The sequence below is a fragment of the Lichenostomus cassidix genome, chromosome 20 (genome assembly GCF_008360975.1).
Source record: "Lichenostomus cassidix isolate B80296 chromosome 20, HeHo_3.0, whole genome shotgun sequence".
Classification (NCBI taxonomy): Eukaryota; Metazoa; Chordata; class Aves; order Passeriformes; family Meliphagidae; genus Lichenostomus; species Lichenostomus cassidix.
In genome coordinates this window covers 4,869,591-4,894,220 of record NC_139500.1, presented here as the reverse complement: position 1 = coordinate 4,894,220, position 24,630 = coordinate 4,869,591, and the positions used below count along the sequence as shown (strand labels likewise).

The 24,630-nt window shown below is 52.1% G+C and overlaps 1 protein-coding gene across 1 annotated transcript; it reads left to right on the top strand.

Moving 5' to 3' along the window:
* Window positions 1-911: 911 nt before the first annotated feature.
* Window positions 912-20,712, top strand: RBBP8NL (RBBP8 N-terminal like). The gene is made up of 15 exons (XM_085079121.1): window positions 912-1,103; window positions 4,804-4,955; window positions 7,628-7,770; window positions 9,078-9,120; window positions 9,534-9,629; window positions 9,961-10,073; window positions 11,100-11,172; window positions 12,439-12,605; window positions 13,043-13,131; window positions 14,052-14,215; window positions 15,235-16,006; window positions 16,401-16,494; window positions 18,447-18,508; window positions 18,827-18,947; window positions 20,115-20,712. The coding sequence occupies exons 3-15, from the start codon at window positions 7,704-7,706 to the stop codon at window positions 20,231-20,233; spliced, it is 1,980 nt and encodes a 659-aa protein (XP_084935247.1). The 5' UTR covers window positions 912-1,103; window positions 4,804-4,955; window positions 7,628-7,703; the 3' UTR covers window positions 20,234-20,712.
* The last annotated feature ends 3,918 nt before the right edge of the window (window positions 20,713-24,630 follow it).

Here is a 24,630-nt window from a genome sequence, read left to right as displayed (position 1 = left end):
GTCCTATTAAGCAAGAGGGACGCGTCCCTCCCGAGCCAGAGCCGCGCTCAGAGGTGGCTGTGCCAGCACAGCAGGGCTCGCAGGGCAGCTTTTGGCAGGGCAGGATGTGCTGTCTGGATCCCAGATATGTTCACGGCAGCTTTCTATTCCTTTTTATCGGTCCCAGGCTGATGGGGAGCAAGTGCATCTCTTGTTTTTTCCTGGAGCTGCTGCTGTCTGCAGCGATGCGGGGGAAGGCTGTGCCTGCCCAGCCTGGGCAGGGGAATCCGTGCCAGCATTTTCCCCAGGGGATGCTGAAGTAGCTGCACTTCAAAGGCTCAGGAAGTGTCCATTTTGCCTTCGGCTCCACCAGCCCACGGTTTAGGGTGAAAGCTGCTTGTGTCAGCAGCTGGAGCTGGGAGGAAACCCAGGGCTGCTGGCCAGGATCAGCACCCAAGTCACCTAGCCTTTCCTCGCTGGTCCCTAAAGCACCCGCAGCCACTGAAAAGTGGCCCCAGAAGACAGTCCAGGACCATGGGGTTTCATCCTGCCCTCGAAGAAGCGATTTGTGTCAATTTGGGCAAACCCCTTTCCCTCTCCCAGGTGTTTGTGTTGGGGGCTGCTGTGTGCCCTGGGCTGTGCCACTCTAGCTCAGTAGGATGCTGCTGCTGCTGCTGCTGCTGTCACATTTCTTTTTCTCTTTTTCTCTTTTTCTCAAAAAGTGCCAAGTTGTATAAACCAAAAAAACTTCCTGTCTTAATGCCGGATGAATTATTTAAAAGGGTCTGTTTGCTAATGTGATTGGCTTCAACCAACAGCACAGGTTGAGCTGTAATTATGGGAAAACAATCAAATCTCTATCTGGATTCACACCATACTGGTCTTACCACTTTTTGTGTTACAGCAGAACCTGTCAGGCAGCTTTAGCTTAGCTGAGCCTCCTTTCTGCTGCTGGGGCAAAGAAATGCAAACCAGTAGAACCAGTCAGGCTGCAAGGAAAAATTATGGCTTATTGTCTGTGCAAGTTCACCCACACTGCTCAGTCCTGTCTCCGTGTCCCAGATGACCGTCTCCTGATCACCACCTAACTGAGCTCCAGGAGCCAAGGAAGAGACACAGGCGCAGTGAGTATTGTGCTTACATGGATTTTTGTCTGTCCCCCAGTATCCTGGGCAGTGTTGTGTTGCTGGGAAGGGAGCTGGCGTGAGCCACACATGGAGAACTGCCCAAAATTCGCTCAGCAGAGTGCTGGCAGAGCTGTCACTTGGTGCCGGCAGACGAGCCTGGTCCAGCTCCCATCTGATGGGCAGAGGTTGGTGTGTCACGGGTTTGCTTGCTTTTCTGTGCCCTCTCAGAGTTCGAGGAGGAAATCTGGATTTCTGTAGCAGCTGGGGAGGCGGTGGCTTGTGGCAAAGGGGCAGCTCTGAGGGGGGGGGTGGGGAGTGACCTGAGCCCACCCGGGTTGTGCAGCGCTGCCCAGCCACGACCCCGGGGCTCTCCTTTAACAAAAACTTTTCCCTTGGCGTTTTCCACTTGAGCCTGCAAGGTAATGGGATATCCCTGCGAGCCAAAACGCTAAGAAATGGGATCCAGCTCTGCTCAGGTGGAGTGAAATAGCTGTGGAGGATCAGGGCAATTTGTGGGTGTCAGGGTTTGTGTGAGTACTGGGGAGTCTGGTCATGTTTGCCTCTGGTGAGGGGGAAGCAGAGGCAGGAACAGAAAACTTTGAGCAAACTCCAGCAGTGTGACAGCCATGGGGGAGCAGAACTATGGCCGTGTGGGATGGACTGTGGGACCGTGTGGGATGGCAGCAGTGCCCCTCCTGGGTGACAGTGTCAGGCACTGGGGGCATCAGCCCCTTCCAGACCTGATCCACCTTCCATGCAGCACCTTGGGCAGCACTGACCTGCACCAGGCCATGCACATGCTGGGCAGTAAAAAACTCCAAATGGATTAGTGGTTCTCTCTTCCCATCCCATTCACATCTTGAACTCATCCCTGTTGCCAAAGCTAAGAATAAATTTGCTCCTTTTTCCCTCAGTGGCAGCTTGGAGCTGGGTTGTGGTGACTCCTGCTAGCTGGTTGAGCTGGCCCTCCGTCCCCCACCTCTGTCCCCATAGTGTCCCTTGTGGGACATCCTGCCAGTGCCCTCCTGGGTTGTCCAGATATGTTCCTTCAGGCAGCATAAATATTCAGAGAGGCTGGAGCTCCCTGGGCTTCCAGCAGCCCCAGGCATGAGGTGTGATGCTACCGAGGGCTGTCATCCTTCTTCCCTGCTTTAAATCCAGGAGGAAGGAAGTGATGGTGGAATTGCAGGACTGGGTCTTCCTAGCATGTTACTCCTTTTTTAAATAATGCTAGAAAGAAAAGCTGATTTGGTCAAAGACTTCATCATCTGCACCATATCCAGGGAAGAAGGATCTATTTTTATCACTTGCATGGCCATTAGCTTGACTCAGGATGCCCATGCACCCCTCACACAGCAGCAGAGGTGCCAGTTTGTGCAAATGTGGTTGAGATGAATCTTCATATCCCTTCTCCCACACAAGACCTGCTTTCCCATGCAGGACCAGGAGTGATGAATTCCCCACATCAGGAGCAGTGTGGGATCTGAGCCATGCTGCTGGAGAGGTCTCCTGCCGTGGAGCAGAAGACAATGAGGCCAAGATGCTCTCCAGGCACCACATGCAGCATAACGGGATCACATGCAGAGAGCAGGGTGATAACCACCATCTATCAGAGATTGCCAGGGTATTTTCCTTCCACTCTGCCCAGCCAAGGGCTCTGGAGCTGGGGGTGGCAGTGGGAGAGTTTTGGCTGGGCTGGTGGAGGCAGTGACCACACACCTCTGCTCCCAATGGGGCCTTGAGCTATTCCTGAGCCTCACCACTTCCCAATTAAAACACCCAAAAAACGCGATAATGCCCCATTACCCACTTCCCAGAGCATTTTGAGGTGTTAATTGAGTAATGTTTATAGAAGCTGTGGTTACCCCAAGGTGCACAGGTAGATAAGTGGCAACTTTTAATCATCTTTTGAATCCTCCTGTGGGCAGAGAGCTGCCCAAAGCCCACCTCACTCTGGGAGCATCATGGCACAGCTGGGCAGTCCAAGTGTCATTCCTTATCAAGTGGGGAGCAGAACAAATATTTACTGTTAAACCTCAGCAAAGCAGCAGGAGTTGGGGAGTGGGAGGACAAAACCTCCCTCCCAGCTGGGGCTGGTGCAGGGAGAGACCCCAAAATGCTCACCCTGCTATGGAAAAGCCAAAGTCAGATTGCTGGGTGTATTCAGGTATTGCAGAGGACAAACAGCTCTGACTTTAGTGATCCTGCAAGTCCAGGGCAGCTATGACTCTTTGCTGGGAGGAGAGATGTCCCTGTTGCAAGGGACAACAAGGACTCCTGAGGGGAATAGGGGCTCTTCAGCAGAAATGAGGTTATGGAAAAAAAACCCACACTGGGGGTTTGGTGATTGCCACAGCAGTTGGAGAAGCAGAAGCTGCCTCCACAGGGCCAGGGTGGTGGGGGAGAAATTGAGCTGCTGGGGAAGTTGTGCTGAGAAATTGTGATCACCGGGGCTGTGCTGTATTATGGCAACAGAGGCTTTACGGGGTAGAAGTAAATCAGTGTGCAGGTTGGGACTTGAGGCTGGAGCCTCATCCTGGAGGGTTTGCTGCACTTCTGCTCTCCCTGCAGTGGGACACGTCTGTGCACACCTGAGCAGGGGCAGCATCTCCCTGCTGCTGCTGACCCTGTTGAGCTGGTTGAGGGGGCTGTGACCAGCACCAGTCCCTACACACCCAAAGGGCCATTGGGGCAGCTCCACATCACCCCGGTGGGACCCTCATCCAACAGCTAGCAAAGGCAAGCCTGGGGCTTGCTGCAAACCAGCCCCTGGGCTGGTGGAGCAGCACAGAGCAGCTGCCCTGCTCCAGGGAGGATTTTCAGGTTGTGCGAGGTAGAGGAAGGCAGCAAATCCTCCTCTCTGGAGTGGCAAGAGCCAAGGCTGCTCCTCCTGTCTCACTTGTTGGGAGGTAATTTTGCAATCTGGCAGCCCCTGTGCAGCACCCACAGCAAGCCCAGTGCGGTGGAGAGCAGGCAATGGGCTCCATTTTAGGGCAGTCTGTGCCATCTTAAGTCATGCAAATAAATAAATACACAGAAAAAAAAAATCCTTCAACATACCAAGAAAGCCCTCTTCGAACTGCCAAGCAAAATACAACAGCAAAGAGCATTAGCTCCACACCAGCCTGTGAAATACTCCTGGCACTGCAGATTTTCCATGAGTGATCAGGCAGTTTCTCTGAGTATAAATTTGTTTTATAATTCTAAAATTAGACCAGGAACATAGTGGGGTAGCCAAGGAAAGAAAGTTTGGCTGTTCAAAGCAGCTCTGCCTGACAATTGCCCAGAGAAAGGTGTATGACATCAATCCAGCCTGGAGCTGAACAGCCCCAACACTACTGATGGGGAAATATCTGCTGGTAAATCCATTAAGCTTCACTGATCCCCCAGTATCAGAATGTCACAGTCCTGCCTTTTTCTTTTCTGCCTTTTTTTTTTTTTAATGACTTAAGCTCGTTTAGCTAATGAGCTGCTTTATCCTTCTGAAAGGAGATGTGGCAGAGGGTGGGGATGTGCTGTGGCTCACTGTGAGAGTGACAGGCAGTGCTGGGGATGGTACTGAGAGGTCAGCAACCCCCTGGGGACCAAGGAAAGGGGGCTGGCCGTGCTGACAGGACTGGCTGTCCAAGCCCATCCCTTTTCCAGCCCCCTCAGATGGGACAGAAAATAACCTCCCTGCTGCTTTTCCTTTCCCCAGCCACAGTCAGGAGCATCCTGCCCAAGGAGTGATGCTGTTTGTACCCAGGAGGAGCCAGGGGCTGCATGAGGAGTGACATCCCAGGGACCCTGTGCCCCAGCCTGGAGCTCTTGTCCCTCCCTGAGCTGAGCATCGAGGGATGCAGAGAGCAGGTGAGCAAAGCCACGGCAGCCAACAACAGCTCTACCCCAGGTCCTGGGCTTTCCAACCCTCCAGATTTAGGGTTTGGATGAGAGCTTGCCTGTGGTCCCCAACACTGGGGCTCTGTTTGCAGAGGGCACCTGTCACTTTGAAATACACCCAGCCCTGCTGGGACGCCAAAGGCCCTGCCACAGGGCCACATCCAGCACCACTGGCTCTATATCACAGTGACAGCTCTGCCAAGGGCTGTAAATGAAATCTCTGTCTCAGGGAGCGAGCTCCACACTGAGGGACTCTGTGGTCTGGGCCTCAGCAATAAATCTCCCTCAATAAATCCTCTGGAGCAGGGTAGAGGAGCAGGGAGCTGCAGCTTCACGCCTTCACCAGGGTGAGAGGGAGCAAAGCTGAGCCCCTCGGGGAGCCTGGGCTGTCGGTGGGACAGTAATGCTGCAGCAAAAGGTTGAATCCTGGGAACAGATCCATGGGTTGTGAGGCTCATGCATTATCTGTTACCATGTGTGTGCACAGACCAGAGACACGAGGTCCTCACCAGCTTTGCCACAGAGTGGCTGTTCCATCTGCAGGCAGAGATGGGTTCTGGCATCTCAAAAAACACCAAAAATGGCAGCTTTTCCCTGCTGATTGGATCTGCAGCAGGTCACAGGTCTCCACTCACCTGAGAGCTCTGAGGAAGAGCAAACCAGGAGTGAACCCCAGTTCTGGTGGCACCATAGCCTCAGCCGTGCACAGAAGGCAAAGCTGCTGCCCACACCCCAGCCCCAAATGCTGATCTGCCCGCAGCACTGAGTCACAGCTGCAGGGATCCCGATCCAGCCCTGAGCACCTGGGCTGCCCTCACACCTCCCACCTCCCTCCACACACCAGCCCAGCCCTACCTCCCTGAGCAGCAGGCTGGCACCATTCCCAGCCAGGGTGTCACCTTCCCGGGATGGCTGGGCTGGAGCCCTGTGTCTCAAAATGCTGAGGTCAGCCCTGGGGGACTCCAGCCTTGGGGAAAGGGCTGTACCCTCCAGTACCAGGTGGGCAAGACCAGCATCAGCCAGGAGAACATGCAGCCACCACCACTCTGCTGCCAGTCGCAATCCCTTCCCAGATTACAGATCTGGGAATGCAGAGGGAATTAGTGCCTGAGTGCTTCAGAGCCTTCCCAGCTGGCTCTCGGGGTGTCAGTCCCATGATGGCCATGGTTGGTCTCACAACCTCCCTTCAGCCCTGGAGAGGTGCTTTGCCCAGGGCAGAGCCTAATTTAGGACTCAGTGATCCTGGGAAGTGCATCCCATTAGCATCAGGAGGGTTTTTTTCTGTTTTACAGTAGAGCTGGGTGTTATTTCCCCTGGCTGGTTTTTCAGCTGTTGTTCTTGGGGTTGAGATCAGTTCCCAACCCCATTTCACAGCAGCAGAGCTTGAGTTGAACGAGGTCTTCTATTTGCTGGGATAGATCAACCACCCCTGAGAACGGGTGGGTTATGCCCAGAGAAGCGGGAGCAATGATTATTTTATAATTATTTCCCCAGAGAGTGAGATCTCTGCTCTGTTTGCACCAGATTTGCTCCAAAGCCAAACAAAGTGACTCCAGCACGGTTCATGTCCAGGCAGCTGCTGCACTGATCCAAGCGTGCCGAGCTCGCTGCTGGTGCTTGCTGGCGCGTGCCTCATTCCTTTTGAAAATCAGATGCTTTAGGGGAAACTTTCTTCTTCCAGCCCTGCATGCCCACATCTTGCATATTCAGGTGATCTGGCACATCCCTGCTCCACATGCAGATAAAGGCACGGGCAGGCTGCCGGCAGGGAGCTGGGCTGGGAGAGCACTGGAACCCAGCAAAAACCTTCCCCGTGGGGCTGCAAACCCAGCTCCAGCCCACTCTTCACTGTCCAGCAACCAAGGGGAGGTTTTTTCCCTGGTCATCTCTTTGTGGTTGAAGGCTGAGTGTCCAGGTGCTTTGTTGGGATCAATGACTCGTTAACCCAGGATGATTTCTGGGGGGAGAATCTCCCATGTGGAGATGCTAAACACCTTCATGTGGAAGTTTCTCTTCTCCCAGTGTGCTTTTAGTGGTTGCAGAGGACCCCATGGATGCTGTGCCCATGCCAGCTTCCTGCAGGTCTTGGCTCTGGACACCACCTCTCCTGGTTTCTCTGTAAATTGGGGTGAAAAATCTCCGTCAAAGGGTTCAAAGAGCTACATCCAGCAAGGCTGGGAAGCCTGGGCAATGACAGTGGGGTGCTCGAATGGTACATATTGCCTCTGCAGGAGCTGTGCAGGGTGCTAGAGGGAGGAAGGATGGATGGGAGCATCCCAGTAGAAGATGAGTCCATCAGGCTCAAGCACCAAAGCTGCTGTGAATTTTCCCATTGTCGGTCCCCATGTGGTCCCGACATGAGTCCCTGCTTTATGCTCAAGAAGATGCCCTGCCCCTCCTCATCCCAGAGAAATGTAATTTAAACAGTTCAACAAGCAGAGGAAAAGCCTGATATTCCAGCTGGGCTTCTCCCAGTATCTAAGACATGCTCTTTGCTATGCTCAGTGCTGAGGCAGGGTGGACAAAAATGCATCCCATGGTTTAGCAAATGGTTTCCCTTCCTAGCTTTGGGCTTTGTCCTTTCCAGAACACCACATGCACAAGCCACATCTCCTTTGTTGGACTTTTTCTTTCTATTTTAGACTGAAACCTGAATAATTTGAATCAAAAGAACGTCCTTGCACTGCAAACAGCCTGGTGTGTGGCTCAGCCCTGAACATGACCACAGAAAGTTTTGCAGAGTTCCTGAACAAGCTCAAGGAAATCCACGAGAAAGAGGTCCAAGGTAGGGAGACACAAAATATCTTATCAAAAACTGGCCAAGATCCATTTCTTTGTAACGCCGCCTTGATCCGTTGGGTGTCAAATAACCTGAAGGGAGGAGCAGGAGCAGGAGTGGATTAGGGAGCTTTTGGGATTAGTGCTGGGCAAGCAGCACTTAGGGAGATGGATTGGGACATGGGGTCACAGCCTGTCCCTCAGGGGAGATCACCTTCTGATGGCACCTTGGTACTTCTCACTGGCGGGGAACAAGGTTTATTGAGGAATAAATAACTTTTTGAATGATGAGAAAGAGCAGAAGAGAGAGGCCATTCCTGCACTCTGTGCTCCTGGAAAGCAAGCCATGGAGGTGCTCAGTCCCAGCAGGAATCCCACTTGCTCCAAGCATTAACCATGGGGGATTTGGCTCCTTTCCTGCCCCTGCTGTCGTGGTCTGTGATAAAGGAGAGCTGGGAGGTTTGCAGAGGTGACACAAACACCTGCTGGGCATCTGCTCCGAGCAAAGAGGATTGGAGCATGTTTGGGTACTGAGGGATCAAAGGGAAAGCAGAAAAATGCAATAATCTATAAGACAGAAGCAGCAGGAGATGAAGCTCTGTTAAAGAAAACATTTGAGTCAGGTTGGATAGCTTATTCCTCCAGGGAATAAATTATTTCTCAGGTCATACATTATTAAAATAAAACCCATTAGGTTAAGCAACCAAGAGCCAAGTCCAATTGTTCTCCTATTAGAATAATTCCCAGTATCAATATTATGAACAAAACTTCAGCACTTTTGGATGATTCTGGCTTATGAATTCATTCTTCTCTTGTGTAATTTCAAGCCGTGTGAGAGTTAGAGGAAACTGTTGAGCAATTTAAACCACATGTTTACATCCACTTTGCATAAAATGGATTTGACAGGATACAAAGTCTGCAGATCCATCAAGGAAACCCGTTCAGCTGTAAATATTCTCCAAGATGCTTTCCAACCCCGAAAGCTATAAAATACTGCCCACCTGGGAAATGCAGGCCGTAGTGAGAAATAAGTAACAACAAAACTAAACCAGACTTTTTGGGTCTGGGAAGGAAATGCAGACTCATTAAATAGTGGGAATACAAAACAGGCTCACATTTCGTACAACTTTCCCAGTTCCATTAAACTGTGATAGTGATTAACACATGCAGCGTGTTGCTCCTTATCAGAGATAAGGCTTGTGAATGGATGAGATTTCTGCAAAGCCACTCACCTTCCTGAAATTCCATCAGTGTTCTGAGTGCCAGGGAATTGGCAATAAACCCCCACCCCTCTTTCTCTGTTCGTTTTTCCAGGTTTGCACAGCAAGGTGACGGAGCTGACGACGGAGAAGTGCCGGTGAGCAGTGCTGGCAGGGTGGGGGCTGAGGGGTGGATATTCCACTTGGTTTTCAGACCTCCAGAGTTCTCCCCCAAGACTTCTGGATTTAGAGAGAACCATTTGCCTTTCTGGCATTGCCAAATTCAAACTTTTTGGCTCCAGGCAGGGTTTGGGGTGATCCCAGCCCACCTCCAGTTTGCCTTCCCACTGGCAGGTGATGCTCATGCCAGCCAGTGCTTCCTCTCTTGGGAAACAATAACTGGGAGGAATTAAACTGCTAACTCCAAAGAGGGTGTCACAGGGCAGCAACCAGGCTCCAACACGTTTGTTTCCCCTCCTGCCACACAAGAAAAAGGGCACTGTGGGTGAAAGCACAGGTTTTGGGGAGAAATCTAATAAGCCTCTTTTCTTTGTTCTGTTTCTTCAATTAGTGATGCTCAGAGAATTGAAGAGCTATTTGCTAAAAATCACCAATTAAGGGAACAGCAGAAGGTCCTTAAAGAAAACATAAAGGTGTTAGAAAACAGGTAGGATTTGTTTTTCAGTAGGGTGCTGCTGAGTGGCAACAACTGCACTCTTCTAGGGGGAGAGTTTGGGATTTGCTGTCTTCCCCAGAGAGGGATGTAGCACATGAACCTCTGTTTTTCCCATACTCAGCTGCTGGGAGAGCTGGATGAGCCTGGGCACTAAGCTGGTGATAGTGGGACTGGATCAGGAGGGCTGCAAGGGCCAGTGCTGGGCTGCAGGGGTGATTCTGGGTGATGGTCTGGGTGTTCACACTTCTCCATGGGGACGGCAGGAACTTATTTCTCCCACGGAAACCGTGTGGTAACAAGCTGTGGGTTTTCCTTCCTCCAGGCTGCGAGCTGGTCTTTGTGACAGATGCATGGTCACCCAGGAGCTGGCCAAAAAGAAGCAGAATGAGTACGAGACCTCTCATTTCCAGAGCCTGCAGCACATCTTCATCCTCTGTACGTACAGAAACCCACTGTAAGCTCAGCTTTGGCAGGCTGGGTCTTTGCTCAGTTAGTGCCTCTCCCAGATATTTGCATGTGAGCCCTTGTGGTGGACAGGAATCCAGGAAGGGCCTGGGAGAAGGGAGGGAGCAGGACTGTGGATGGCAGTTCAGCTCCCCCTGAGCAGACATAACCCCTCACACAAATCATCAGAGCTGGGGGTTGCAGCCCTCCACACCTCCAGGAAAATGAGAGATTCCAGGCTGTGTCAGGTGCCTGGAAAAAGGATGCATTTGGCACAAGCAGAAGCAACACTCTGGCAAAGACAGGAAAGTCACAGCAGCAGCTCAGCACGGGTAAATGAAATCAAGCAACACATGTGATGGATCCTCTCCTGAGCCTTTGGCAGAGCTCCCAGCACCTCTGAGGCGCAGGGTGTTTCTCCCTGGGGATCTAACCAGCCCAGGGAAGGTCATGGGGCTAAAGGAGATAAAGCATTTAGGAGGGATGGAGAGGTGCCAAGAGCCCTTGGTTTATCTCCCCTGCTATGCCACTGCCCCCTGAGTGCTGCTTTGGAGCAGGAGCTCACCAAGGCACTGTGCCTAGGAGCCTGCCTGCACTCACCTGAGGCCTTCTCGCTGCAGCACCCAGTGCTGGGTGCTCACAGCTCCCTCTGGCCTCTGCCTGATCCCCCCCAGACCCCCAACCCTTCCCCTAACACAGCACCCACCCAGCACCCTGCCACGGTGGTCAGGGCAGGATGCTGGCTGTGTCCAACCCACCTCAGCCTCGTCTGGGTTGTGCTCTGCCCCCGAGCTGGGCAACCTGCAAGCAGACCAGTCCTGATGAAACCTCAGTCAGAAAGTTGTTCCCTTTTATTCCTTAACCCCAGCATGTTTACAAAGAAGGAAGGAAATTCGGCATCCCTCCAAAACCTGCTGCCATTCCCTCCTCCTCCCCTGGGCACCCCAGTGAGCTGTGAGGAGCATCAGCTCTCTCCTTGCAGCTCCTGAACTCACAGCACTGCCTCTGTCCCTGCAGCAAACGAGACCAACCGCCTGAGGGAGGAGAACAAAACTCTCAAGGAAGAACTGAAGAGGCTCCGGAGCCTGGAGTAAGCATTCTCCTGGTTTCATTCTTTGCCAGGGCTGTTCGTAACCACCAGGGCATCCCCACAGCTGAGCAGGGCAACCTCCAGACTGCAGCATCCTCAGGAGTATTTTAGCATCTAATTCCTGTGGATTCCTGTATATGTTAGACATGGAAAAATCTGTAATGGTCTCAAAACCCTTGGCCTTTCCTCACTCCCTTGTTCACTGGTGTCCAAAGATTCATTTTTGGTGCAACAAAGGTACTTAAACCCTCTCCTCCTCACAGGAAACAAAGCCCTGGAGTGCTTGCATGGAGTTCAACCTGGGCTTCCATGGCTTTTCCATGGCACCAGCTCCCCTCCTGCAGCAGCCAGATAGGGTCTGCAGGAAATGTGTTGTTTTGGGGGAAGGAGAGTGACACACAAGGGGCTGTGATAGGGTTAAAGAGGGAGAAGGGATCTGCACCAACAGGCTCATAGCCCAGCAGAGCCCTGCGCTGAAAGCCAAGTAACCTGCCAGGCTTGCCAATATATACAAATCAGCTCATTCCTTAAGGGTTTAAAGTACAGAGGAATTAGCACTGAGGGATTAGTTTAGAAATGTGTTTTCTTTGGAGCACAGGAGCACCATCCACTTAAAGAGAAACTCTGGCTTTTACTCCCCAATGCTTCCCAAGAGCTGAGTAGCTCCTGAGCTGTAGATTGGGCTGGGCTTGCTGAGCCCTGAGTGATCCTGCTCTGCTCTGCTCTGCTCTACCCTGAGATGCTGGATAGGAAGATTTCCAGCCAAACATCCATGTCTCAGCATCAGAGTCCACCCTGGACTTTGTGTCTGTCTCCAAAACTCAGTCACTTCCCTGTAGCCACTGAGAGCATCAGCCCCTCCATCTTGATTTGGTGACAGGGGACAGACACCACTTCCCTGTGGGGAATCCACCCCTCCAAGAGGCTGAAAGCCCAGCCAGGGACAGGTTCCCACAGAGCTTTTGCAATAGCCGCAGCTGGGTCCTGGCTTACCCAACGCTGTGACTTCCTGTGATGTTACCCACAACCAAGTGGGGCAATCACACCTTGAGTTGTCCTGCTGGCTCTGTCCATGCTGCAGACTGCAGCTGGGCTGCTGATAAGCTGCAGTGGAAGGAGGTGAGTCTGAGGATCTGGTATATCCACATACACACACATATAAATATGTATATTTATATATCAGGATCAGAGCTCTCAGTGCAGTGGCTCCAAAACCTTCCTTCTCCTGCCCCTTCTTGTTCATTCATGTCCTTCTCCTTCCAACAGCGACAGGACAAAGACCTCAGGAGTCACCTCCAGGGAAAGCAGCTCCACACCAAGCTCCCCTTTGACTTTACTGTCCCCAGTGAGCAGGAATGTCAGCACTGAGAAAGCAGCTCACAGGGAAGCAGAAGAAGCCCAGCAGGATGTGCCAGACCTCGAGCTCAGTGAAGGTGGGTGTTGCTGGCTTCTGCTATTCTTGAGGGTCCTGGGGATGTGAAGAGTGACTGAGCCATGGTGCAAAACTGCTCTGGGAAAGGGTCTGGAGAGCAAAGACCAAGCTGTTGGCAGCTCAGATGGACTTTGCCATGGGCAGAAATGCTGATGGGGTGAAATGCATGTCAAGAGAGAAACATCCTACTCTGTGTTAGAGCAAAAAAGTGCTTGGGTGCCCTCACTGTCAGAAAATTCATGTAGAGACCATGGCATTCCTTTGCTGCCACCCACACATGCAATGAAGGACACGTTCCATCAGGTACTGGCTTGAGCCAGAAGGCAATTTTGACTCAAAATCTTCACTGAGAGGCTGCAAGGCTCCAGCATGCTGCAGGGTAGGGCTGCAGCAGCTCTGGGGGATTGTCATGGCAGCTGGTTGTGCCTTTTTTTGCAGAAAAGCCTCCAGAGAAGCTCCAGAGAAGCTCTCCAAGCAACAGAACTTCTCCAGGCACTGTCCTCCAAGAAGTCAGCCTTGCAGAAATGGTGAGTTGTCAGAGGTAGCCTGATGTCCTCAGGCCTTCATCCTACCACTTTGGTCATCTGAATTGGATCAAGACAAGCAGACTGGGACAGGGAAAGAGTAGAAGGGGAGGACTTAGCCAGACTTGGGCAGTTTGTCAGAGCCAATGACACCTACCAAAAATCAGATCCATCCTCTCTGCAGAAACTGCCACTTGCTGCAAGCAAACCTCAGCACAGGCACTGGGCACTGTGAGATGAGACTGCAGGATCTGGACCTTGCTCCTGGTCATGGGAACTCAAGCCCACACACACCCACACTGATACTTCTGTTTTGGCACAGGTTTTGCTTACTCGACCTCCACAGAAAACTTGAAAGAGCAGGTGAAAAGGGGTTTTGGTAAGGCTGCAGGCAGGTTGTGGGGATAATTAATAGGGATCTCAGGAAGGGTTGGTGACAGCTCCAGGTGGGCAGGGGAAAGTCAAGTCAGAACATGTGCTGAGTCTTTCATGACAGCTGATGGAGACAATGATGTCCTGGCCTCAGAACCAGGTACTCCACTAGAAATACACCTACCAAACCACTGTGTGCCAGGAGTTTGCATGAATAAAGTCTTGCATGAGTAAAGGCCTGACTACAGGACAGGGAATTTGCAGGGTCTTATCTTGGTTAAGCCACTGAATCACAACTTAGGAGGAGACACAAAACCTCCTGTGCTACAAATCAGTGCAGCCAGAAAACAGAGTACCTGAAGGGGAAATTTCCTGGAAAAATGAATAAAAACTTGGCAGAGCTGTTGACCAGAACCATATCAAGCAGAGCACTCAGGAGCTGTCTGTCTTGTTCTCACTGGTGAGGAGATGCCTCCCAGCTCAGCCAAGCTCCCTGGAGCCCAGAGCACACTGCAGAATGGTTCATCTGGACTTTCTCTCCTCTGCCACAGGCCTCCCAGAGGATTTCCAACCAGCTGCATGGCACCATTGCTCTGATGAGACCTGGCTCCAGACCCTGCCTCCTGGAGAAGAGTCCTTCAGGGGCAGCAGTGTCTCCACCAGCAAGGAAGACTCCTCTCCCTCCGGAGCACGAGCACAGCCCCAGCCTTGAGGCGTGAGTACCAGCTTGGGGGTTGTGGTGTGAGCCTGATCCATGGCCCATTGCAGCTGTCCCTCAGTGGATGGATGGAAGGTCTGCCCACTTTCCTCTCCAGACTTCTCCCACAGCCTTGGGGAGGGGGGTTCTCCCAGTTTACACCAGTAAAAAATGACTGGAATCTGGCTCAGCAAGATCAGCCTCTGGTTATTCCAGCTCCTCAGACAGACCCACAGCCAGCTGCCCCCACATCCAGGCAGAAGGACTGTCCCAGGCAGGCAGCAATTCCTGCTCCTCCTTATCTATTCTAATGGGCTTTTCTGCAGGGCTCAGCACTTCCCAGGCTTATCCTTCCCCCTGATTTCAGGAGCACAGAGGGCTGAGCAAGGCCAATGAGTTTCCCGGAGTATGAGTAGTTCTGCTGAGCGTTCCTGGGAACAGATTGCACTCATGGGAGCTGCCAAATAACCAGCAGCAGCAGGCACTGGGTTTGCAGGGCAGGTTCCTGCACTGTACCAAACTTCCTAGGATGGCTGTAAACATTTCCCATTGAGTGAGATTAGGAGAGGGTGAGCTGTTCCTCTGTCCTGGGGGTCTTCAGGCGCTAAGAAAGGCCGGGGGGGTAGTTAGGGTGTTGCTTGCTGTAAGACATTATTCAAAAAAGTGTGACCTCTCACTCAGCAGCAGTGCTGATGTGAGAGGTCACTGCAACCTCACTCAGCCCCCTACCATGGCCCAGGGACAGGAGATTGCTGCTGGATGGTGGGATGGGAATGGCTTCTTGCACTAGGTGGAGGACCAGTGCTGACTGCCTGACCCCCCTGGCCACCAGGACTCTCCTGCCAGCACAGAACCCAAAGACAAGGGTGATCTGCTGGCCAAGAGCTGCAACAGGGCACTGAAAGAGCAGGAGAAATCACATACATCCCTGCAGGGCTGGGAAAACACGGGAAAACTCTAATGCTAATTTTTTTAATGTTTAATTTGATTTGCTAATGCGATCTAGCTAAAGCGATTTTTTCCCTGCTTTTTTTTAGTTATTTAACAGCAAGCAAACTGGACTCCCCCAAGGTTGCTCCATCCTATGAAAACCTAAAGCTGAGCGCCCGGAGAGAGCAGCTCTGCCTCCTGCACAAGCACCTTTCCCTGCACCAGCTGGGGCTGGCGAGTCACTGCTCCCCGGCTGAGCGGGACGGCGGCAGCTTCCCCAGCCACCTGCTCCGGACCAAAGCCACCGACGGCAGGACGCGACACCGGGACAGCTGGGAAGACCACGCAGCCTTGCTGAAGCTTCCCGCCACCATGGTGTACGTGAGGGACCAGCAGCTGGAGGAGAAGCTGCAGCTCCTGAAGCACCGGGAGAGGCTGCAGCATCTCCTCCTGCAGCAGTGCCAGCCTGGCCAGCGGGCGGACGGCGACACAAAAGTCCCGCCCGGGGAGCGGCCGATGTCCCCCTGGCTGGGCATGGCGGCAGGATGCAAGGAGGAAAGGGCCTTCCTGGAGGATGCTGCGGATGGGAAGGAAGAGAAGGAGCTTTGGCTGAGCAGGGAGCGCTCGGAGCTGCGAGCGAAGGTGAAGGAGGCAAGGGACGATGACGCGGACACGCCGCTGGATCTGTCCGACTCCGGGCGCGGCAGGGACACAGACTGGCACGGCCGCAGGGAGCTGCGGGGCTCCGGCAGCCCCAGGGGGAGTCCCGGCGGGGGACACAGGGCACAGCGGGATGACCTGCGCTGCCCCTACCACTGGCCCAGTGCCGCCCGGCCACTGCCTGGTGCTGCCAAGGAGGAGGAGGAGGATGCAGCTGTGGTGAGTACAGTTCATGCTGGCATCGACTGCAGCCTCTTCCCCATCCCAGGGTGTCCAGCAGTGCTGCTGGCACCATTGTGAACGGCATTAATACTCTGTGGGAGATAGAGTTTGATGAGTATGGAGCCAGTTTTCACATGGCAGAGCTGTTGCTCAGTCCTGGCTCTCATTCCCCACCTCCCCTCCAGTGTCCACAGGATTTCCATCCGGTGCCTGTGCTCCCTGCCACAGGCTGCTGCAGGAGGTGCTGGGCTCCCTGCAGACACACCACAGTGCACAGGAATATCTCTGTGATGCTTGTCCCTGTGGGTGTCACAGTCACCATGAAAGGGCTGGGGACAGTCCTCTCCTCCTGCCTGGTGACAGCAGCATTTGTGTTCCCTGTATCCCACAGCTCTCACGGGTGTATCTGACAAACAACTCCACGCCAGAGGCTCTTCCTGAGGCTGGGATGAGGCGGGATGTCAGTGCACAGAAGGGAGAAGCAGGTAAGAAGCCTCAGGCAAATGTGACATTTGAGAAGGCAAGAGTGAAAGCTGCCTTTTGGTGAAGGTATTTTCCAGCCAAGAGCTCTCTGCTGGGAATCTGCAATCCCACCTTCCAGGGACCCAGTGCTCCTGGCTCCCAGCTCTTCTGGGCCATTGCGGGAAACTTTTTTGTGGCCTCACATTTCTTGAGGCCTCAATTTTCAACCCTAGATATGTCCAAAATTCAGGCTCAGTATCCACAGGGAGAAGGTAATACCAGTTCTTCTGGAGAAAAGCCCAGTGTCTCTGTCCAGCACTGACAGGAGCCACCTGTGGGACGTCCTTGCACACTCTGCAGAGCATCCTGCACTCCATGCTGGGTGGCTTGGAATTCTCCAGGAGCTAAAGAGATCAGTGTAGCTCCAACCTTTTGGCAAAACCCACTCCACAATGAGCAGTAACAAGCCAATGTTGTTGCTCCAGCATTACCCACTTAGGGAGAAAGAAGCTCAGAATTTCTCAGCAGAGATGGGGAAAATGCAAGAAGTTTGCAGGACTAGCACTGGTAAACCACCCCTGTCTGTCCCCTTGCTCCAAAATGTGATGACACAGCATGTAGGGTTGAGCACAGGGATGCTGGTACCTGTAGCAGGTATATCAGGATGGTTTCCTCCCTTTCCCTGCTCCATCTCCTGTAAGAGCCCTTTCAAGGCTTTCTCCCTGCCTGACCCCCATGGGACATGAGTGCCAGGTTTGTCCAGGCAGGTGGGACGCAGCAGCCATGGGGATCAGAGTGGGAAGCACGTCTGCTGAGAGCTGCTCAGTACCAGCCTTACTGGCTTGGCCAGAAAGTTGAGCTCGCCTGGATTAGTCGGTCTGGGCGTGTCGGAGTGGTTTGGGAACACTCTCAGGAGCAGGATTTTTCGTGGTGGAAAAAAAAAAAAAAAAAAAGTGAGTCCTCTGTGATTTACATGCTAAGGAGATATCATAATGACAGAAGAATTTCAGCTGATTACATTCTGGGTGTGGGAATACAGGACTTTCTTCAGTTCTCACCTTAAGGTTGACACAAAGCTTAGGAGACAATACACAAATAGTTCTGCACTTTCTAGTGAACCTTAACCTGCAGAAGGATAAGGTGAGGATGGCATCTGGCTGCAGGGACTCCAGGAATGTCTGGAAGCAGCATCATCTGCTCTCCCACCTCTGCAGGGGCAGCAAGGGGGGCTGCCCTGCTGAGCCCCATCCTGGCTGACAACAAGGACTGAGCTTTTGGGATGCCCCTGCCCCTCAGAAGAGGGCACAACCCTGTCCCCAGCCCTTTCTGCCCACCATGGCCAGCCCAGGTTGGTTGCTATGTGTGCAGACAGGGTGATGCCACCACCAGCAAGGCTTGGCCCCCAACCCATGCAGATTCAGCCTGTGAAGAGGTCAGGTGTGTGCAGGTACATGTTTGGGGCTGTATAGCTCCAGGGTCTGTGTGCAGCTGGATGCTCTTGCTGGGAAGGGAAGTATCTCCCCTGCCTTTCCTTCCTCTGCTCCTCGGCACACGTTCCCTGCCAAGAGCCACTGACTGACCCTGGCAGCAAACGTGGGAATTGTCCCTTTTGGCCTCTGCTGCTCCCCACCTGGGGCTCAAATGGGAAGGTGCAGTCTGGGAGGGAAATACTCCCCAGTTTCCCACCTGTATGCAGCCACAGATGTTGGGACAGCTCTTGTGACCTTGGCATATCAAAGTCCTATGGATACAGCTTTGCTGGGAGTTGGTTTCCCAATAGAGTCTTGTTGAATTGCCCATAAACATTCATTTCAGGCCATGTAGCTTGCAGTGCCTCTGCTTCGCAACACAGTTTATTGCTGAAGCTGTTTTCTGCCTCAATGGCTCTCAGAGCTTGAGCTAGTATCTCTGCATCTGCTCATGAACTTGTCAAGACTCCCACCAGCCAAAAAACCTTCTTTTTGTGTTTCCTTAGATGACAACGATGTCGAGTCTGGGAAGCAAGAATCCGATGAGCCAGACACAACAGACAGTGAGGTTGGTTTGTTTGTTTTCCTCAGCCATCAGCTTAGGCTGCTGGGTCCCAGAGGCATAGGACAGGTTGTCCCAGCCCAAGCTCCCTCCAGGAGGTGATGGCTCTTCCTGCACCAGGTGCCAAACCTCATTCCCACCCTGTTACACAACTTGCTGCTGAGGGATAGAAGTGCCACTCTTTCCAGCCAGTCAAGAGTATTTATGAACAATAGCATTTGTCATCACTCCATATCAATAGTCACAAAGGTCCCTGGCAATGTCATCAGCTCCCTGGGAAAGTCAGGGGAGTTTGTAGACTGACTGTTTTTCTCATTGATGTAGGAGAAATATGAAGAAGATATCCAACAAGAAGCCGAGGCTGACGGGAAATACTTTGGCACCAAAGACAAAGGTCATGTGCAGCAGAGGAAGAGAAAAAGAGGACAGGATCCCTGGATAAAAGGTAGGGAGGTGGAGTTCCTTGGGGTATCAGCTCAGGGCTATAACTTCTGCTGCTTCCAGAGGGACTCCTGTGATAAAGGCCTGAGGACACTGGGGGAGTGGAAGTTTCTCCTCCGTGCTCCTCTGTGCCATGTTTGGGCAACACTTGTGTTTCTAGGCAGAGGAGCCCCTGCTAATGGTTAGCCAGGGCAGCCTGAGCAGGGTGACCAGGAGAGCACTCCAAGCACCTAAGCTAACAGAGCTTAGTCCCTTGTGTTTGTTTATCTGGTCAGGGAGGCAGTGATTGGAGAAGGGCAAATTCCCAGGGGTGAGTTATTGACATTTAGAGAAAGGTTTCTGCCAGTTCTGTTGATCTTCCAGTGTGGTTGCAGACATTTCCCTGCTGACAGAGGAATGTGTTGTACCCATGTTTCTTTCCTACAGGTGAATAAGCAGAAAACTGCTCTTGGTAAGAGCAAGGGTAAGACAGTTTGTCTGTCAGGCCTTAAAATATGCTCTGTCAGAAAAGCCCCACTGCTCACCTGCACTGTACTGGCTGTAACAACAAGAAAGTGTTGGCTCAACCATAAATGTAGAGAGGGCTGTTGCTTCAGCTTGAAGGGAGCTTGTTTAGCAGCCTGGCCTTCAGAGGACCCTGCTCACTCAGGGGACACCATCACAGCTGGATAACAAGAGGATTTGCTGTACAAACCCAGCCACTTGGAGTAGTCAGGAGGAAGCCACACTCTGTAGCCCAGAGCAGACACATAAGACCCTCCAGGACTGGATGAGGATGTCCCAAGTGAGGGGTGGATGCAGCTGTGACAGAAATGGGGTGATGGGGAGGCATAGCACCTCTCTCAGCATGTGGTGTGGACCATGTGCCACACTGGAAGGGGAAGAAATCCATGGAATGCATACTACTGGTCTGGGTATCCTCTCAGGGACACTCCTGCACCAGGTCAATCCTCTGCCTATTTCTGCTTCACACATTGTTTGTGTCCAGGATGACAACAGACTCCCCTGGACACCCACATGTCTCACATCTGAGGGGTTTCTCTTCATCTTTGCTTTGCTGAGCTTTGCTTCCTCCTGTGCTGCCCCTATTTTGGGATGAGGCCATGCTGACTCCATAAGTGTAAATCCATTTCTCTGTGGACAACTCCTGCTGTCATCTTGCTGTTTACAGGAGCTAAGAAGTCAATGAGAGGAAGAAAAAAAATCAAAGTGGAGCAATGCCCAGTGGGGATCACAAAGGAGCTGGAGAATTGCTCTGCTTCCCACAATGATCCCTCCAAGGACAGTTAACAGCAGGGCAGGATGAAGCAGCTGCAGACCAAAGGAGAAGGCTTGGAGACCTCAGCATCCCACCCACGCTGGGAGAGTGAATCCTCCTGTTGTGCTGGGCCAGGCAGTGGGGAATTCATAAGGACTCATTATTGAGCATAGCACCCTGAAACTCCTCACTCAGTGTCCCAGGGGAGGCTGGGCAAGGATGAGCCGTGCAGGTGACACCTGAAGCAGCCAGGTCACTGCTGGTGGAGCAGCACATTCAGTGGCCCTGTGATGGAGCAGACCCTCAGCTAGGAAGAGGAGATGTCTCTGCAACCCTCACCCTGCATCAGAACCATGCTCTTCCCTGGGATTTCCCACTTGGAGAATGGACTACCAGACCCCTCTCCCTATGAAGGATGTCCCGGTGTATGGCTGAGGGGTGACCAAACCAAACACTGCAGGGCCCCACGCACAAACCTGCTTCAATTAAATCCCTACCCAGGTTTCATACACACGTGGATCTTGTCTGACCTGGAGAAAGTCCATGGTTTTCCTTTCTTGTTAAGTGAGGAGCAAGCACATGGTCAGACAGATACATCCCTGGAGAAGGCAGGGAGAAAAGCATGGGAAGGGATGACTTGGGTGCTCCCTGTCCCCAAGGTGTCCTGCCTGGAAAAGGTCAGTGTGTGAGACCTGGCTGTGCCTCACAGTAGAGCCCCAGCTCAGCAGTTCACATTGACCTTGGCAGGATTACTGGGAACTGTTTTTCCCATGGATAAAATGCCTTTAATAAATTTTTTTTCTGATGGAATGAGATGGGAAGGGCTGCAGTGAGCATCCCTGCAGCCACATCGACCCAGGAGCCAGGCTGGGTTGTTCCTGGTGCACAGGTGGAGAACAGGGACAAAACGGAGGGAGGGCAGCAGAGAAGTGCCAGAGCCAATACCTCCCCTGATAAACTCCCGAATTATCCGCAGTTATTTCTATTTAAACGTGGTTTTGTTTGCCTGTTCACAAGAACGAAGGCAAAGCGCCGCCAGCCAAGAGCAGCATCCTTTGCTCGTAGCACCTTCCCATCTCTTCAACCCTAAAATCCCACTCAGAGAGCCTAGGCTGCGGGGGGGGAGGTGAGACGGGAGGGTCCAGCAGAGCCCGGGGCAGCCTCACACCCACGCAGGCGGGTGGGAGCGGTGCGGAACCGAGAGCGCTGCGGTACCGGGAGCGCTGCGGGCGGTGCGGCGGGCGGGCAGTGCCGCCTGCTGGGCAGAGCCGGGCCGGGCCGGGGCCGCTCCCGGAGCTCGGGGGATGCGGTTCAGCCCCCCCGGGGCACAGCAGGTCTGCCCCCGATTGCTGTGGAGCCACGGGAAGGGAGGGGGACACCCGCCAGCTCCCGCAGCAGGGATGGAGCAGGGGTGTCCCGTGGGGCTGCTGCTGCTGTCACGGAATTTCACAGGAGCGAAACTTTTCCAATCTGAGAAATTATTGAGTCGGCTGTCGTCTTCCTCCTGCTTCACCGTTTGGAAGAGCTCGTTGGATGTTGAGGAAGGGTCTGGAGCACGCACAGATCTGCTGAGGGGGCTGGGAGTGCTCACCCCGGAGAAAACGGGGCTCAGGGGGGACCTTATCACTCCCTACAACTCCCTGGAAGGAGGCTGTCGCCAGGTGTAACTTGGTCTCTTCTCCCAGGTAACAAATAACAGGACAAGAGGAAAACGGCCTCAAGTTGCACCAGGGGAGGTTTGGATTGGATATTAGGTAAGAACTTTTCACTGAAAGGGTTTTCAAGCACGGGAACAAGGTGCCCAGGGCAGTGCTGGAGTCACCAGGGTGGCAGGGCTGATTTATCCCAGCTCAAAGCGTTCATCAGATCATGGCCACGGGAAATGGACCAGGACAACTGGTGCCTTCCCCCCTCCATTCTGAGCAACCCTCCCTGGACACAGTGGTGAAATGGATAAATCTGTCTTTTAAAAATACCCCAGCAAGGGAAAAAAAAAATAAAAAGGGAGTGGGAATAAAAAAGAGAGAAGTAGAAATGTAATCCCATAAAGAGGCCCCTCAGACTGTAGGGAGGTAGCCTGGGATCGGGAGAACTGAAGGAGGGAGGGAACTTTCATGGACTGTAAAATAATCGCCTCCCTATGACAATCCCTTGATAAGCAAAATGTGCCGAAGTCCTGCCAAAAATAATGAGGTTTTCCATTTCTTTTCTTCCCACAAAGACTTTTTTTCTCACATTGCATGACACCACCACAGAATCCACCTTACGTTATTGAGCTTTTAATACTTTCTCTGTTGCCTTTTTTCATTAGACATTTTCACCCATATCTCGTGCTGTGTGTGTTTGAGGGGCTGGCAGGGACACATATTTCACAGTTAGGGCAATCCCATATCTAAAAAACCAAAAAATAGTTTTGTCAGCTCTGAGCAAAGTGCTCCTCTGAGCAAGTTATTGAAGTAAATTAAACTTTATACACTACACTTGATCCAGCCCTGGAATTTCTCTGCTCCTACCCATCCCTGGGTTTGCTCTTCCCTCCTCACCATGCTGCAGAAAGATGGATAATTGCTGAGATCCCTTAATTCTCAAAACTATGTTTGTCAGTCTTTTGTTCAAGTCATTCTTGACAGGTAAATGCATGTATTGATCTGGTGATATGCAGGCAGCCTCAGACTTGAATTATTCCACTGCAAGGAAGAAATCTGAGCCCTGCAAGCAGCCCTGGAGCTCCGCAGAGGTTTCCATGTGAAGGTTCAGATCTGCCTGAGGTGCTGTGTTTGCAGGAATGCACAGGGCAGCGTTCAGCCCCACGGGCTGATTCTGCCTTCCCTGGGGCACAGCAGCCTTTTAATAACTTCATTGGGGTTTGGATAATGATTCCAAGTGGCATTTGTGTACCAGACCCAGCAGTCTCTGTTTTTTGCAGTTAATCCATTTTGTTGCCACACTTCCATTCAGTATGAAAAGGAGGTTTTACACAATAATCTTCAAAAATGCACTGAGATTACCTTTAGAGTGCATGAGTTACGACCCACAGAACAACAGAGCAGAAGAAAAGCTGTCCCACAAGCAGATCAGTTCTTCTGGGAGGCTGGCAGCTCACGTTTGTTTTGTTCAGACAAATTACAGCTCTGGTGTCACCAGTGACATGATGTAGGTAGGATATCTGGGCTAGTGAAGTGGTTTCCCAGAGGAAGGGGTTCAGAGCCCAGCTTGGGTTCGCTCAGGTCAGGGGCTGGATTTGAAATTGCACAGAAATCTGGGAGAGGGATGATGTCACCATTTCTGTTCTCTTTTAGTCTATCAGAAATAGCAACGAGTGGTTCCCTTATTGCCTGTCAGGCCAAACAATTCTGGTAACAGAACCACTGCAATTCTTTTGCTTCCTGATCCTTAAGAATCTGCACATGCTGAATCATCCTCACAGCACAGAGCACTGCTCTCAGCTCACAGACCCCCCAGGCCTCCCTGTGCATCAGCCTACCACTGAATTCACCAGTAAAATGGCATTTTCTGCATCTCTCTAGACTTAATTTGTAAAATTTTGTAAGAAGTAAATTTGTGCGAGTTGAGCCGTAAGTATAAATCTCCATTTCAGGGGGAAAAAAATCTTCCACCACACAAAGGTTCCTCTGTTGCATGTGAAAGGGAGACAGTTCTGGGCAGGAAAGTAAGAAGTCCCACGAACTCAAAGCAGAAGGGAACTGTGCTGGGAACACAGCTGGCTGCAATGCAGAAACCAAAAGCTCCAAAAATAGAGATATGCACATCAGATTCTTCCCCCTCACAACCTTCTGTTGCGGTATTGCCTTCATGGCAACAGCTAATTTGAAGGTGATTTAATCCATGCCCTTTTCATGAGCCTGAGCACCACCTTCTCTGCAGTGAAATGCTTTTAGCTGAGATCTGGTCTGTAAGCAGTGCTCATTTATAGTGCTGGCTTTGGAAACACAGCTTTACTCCTCAGTTCACCGCAGGAAAACTCATTCCAAGCATCATTGAAGTCTCGCTTCAAGCCTGTTTTGGGGATTTAAGTGGGATTGGCTTTTTGTGTAGGTCCTTTCCAGGATCACATGTGCCCTGAATGTGTGAAAAAGGCAGAAAAAGGACTCCAGCAGTCTCACATGCAGCTCTGCTGTTCACAGCCAGGAGCTTGGTGGGAACGGGGACAGGGACAGCTTGGGTGTTCAGAACAGAGCACAGGGACAAGCCTTCACACTTTTGTAAGGAGGCTGTGAAGTTGTGGATAGATTTAGCAAATCCAGCAAGCAGTTGGGATTCTTGGAAAGGAGAGATCTGGGGAGTTCCTTTGCTCCTTTATCTCAAGCAAAGTGTAGTGTAGGAATTTTTGAGCCAAAATGCAGGTTTCTCTTACATCCCTCGGGTATCACAGCTTTCTGCTCTGCTTGAACATTGTCCCCAACACTTC

Coding starts and splice junctions, on each gene's coding strand:
- RBBP8NL (XM_085079121.1), top strand. CDS start 7,704: ATGACCACAGAAAGTTTTGCAGAGTTCCTGAACAAGCTCAAGGAAATC. Junction 12,606..13,042: donor AGACCTCGAGCTCAGTGAAG/GTGGGTGTTGCT, acceptor CTTTTTTTGCAG/AAAAGCCTCCAGAGAAGCTC. Junction 16,495..18,446: donor TGCACAGAAGGGAGAAGCAG/GTAAGAAGCCTC, acceptor GTGTTTCCTTAG/ATGACAACGATGTCGAGTCT.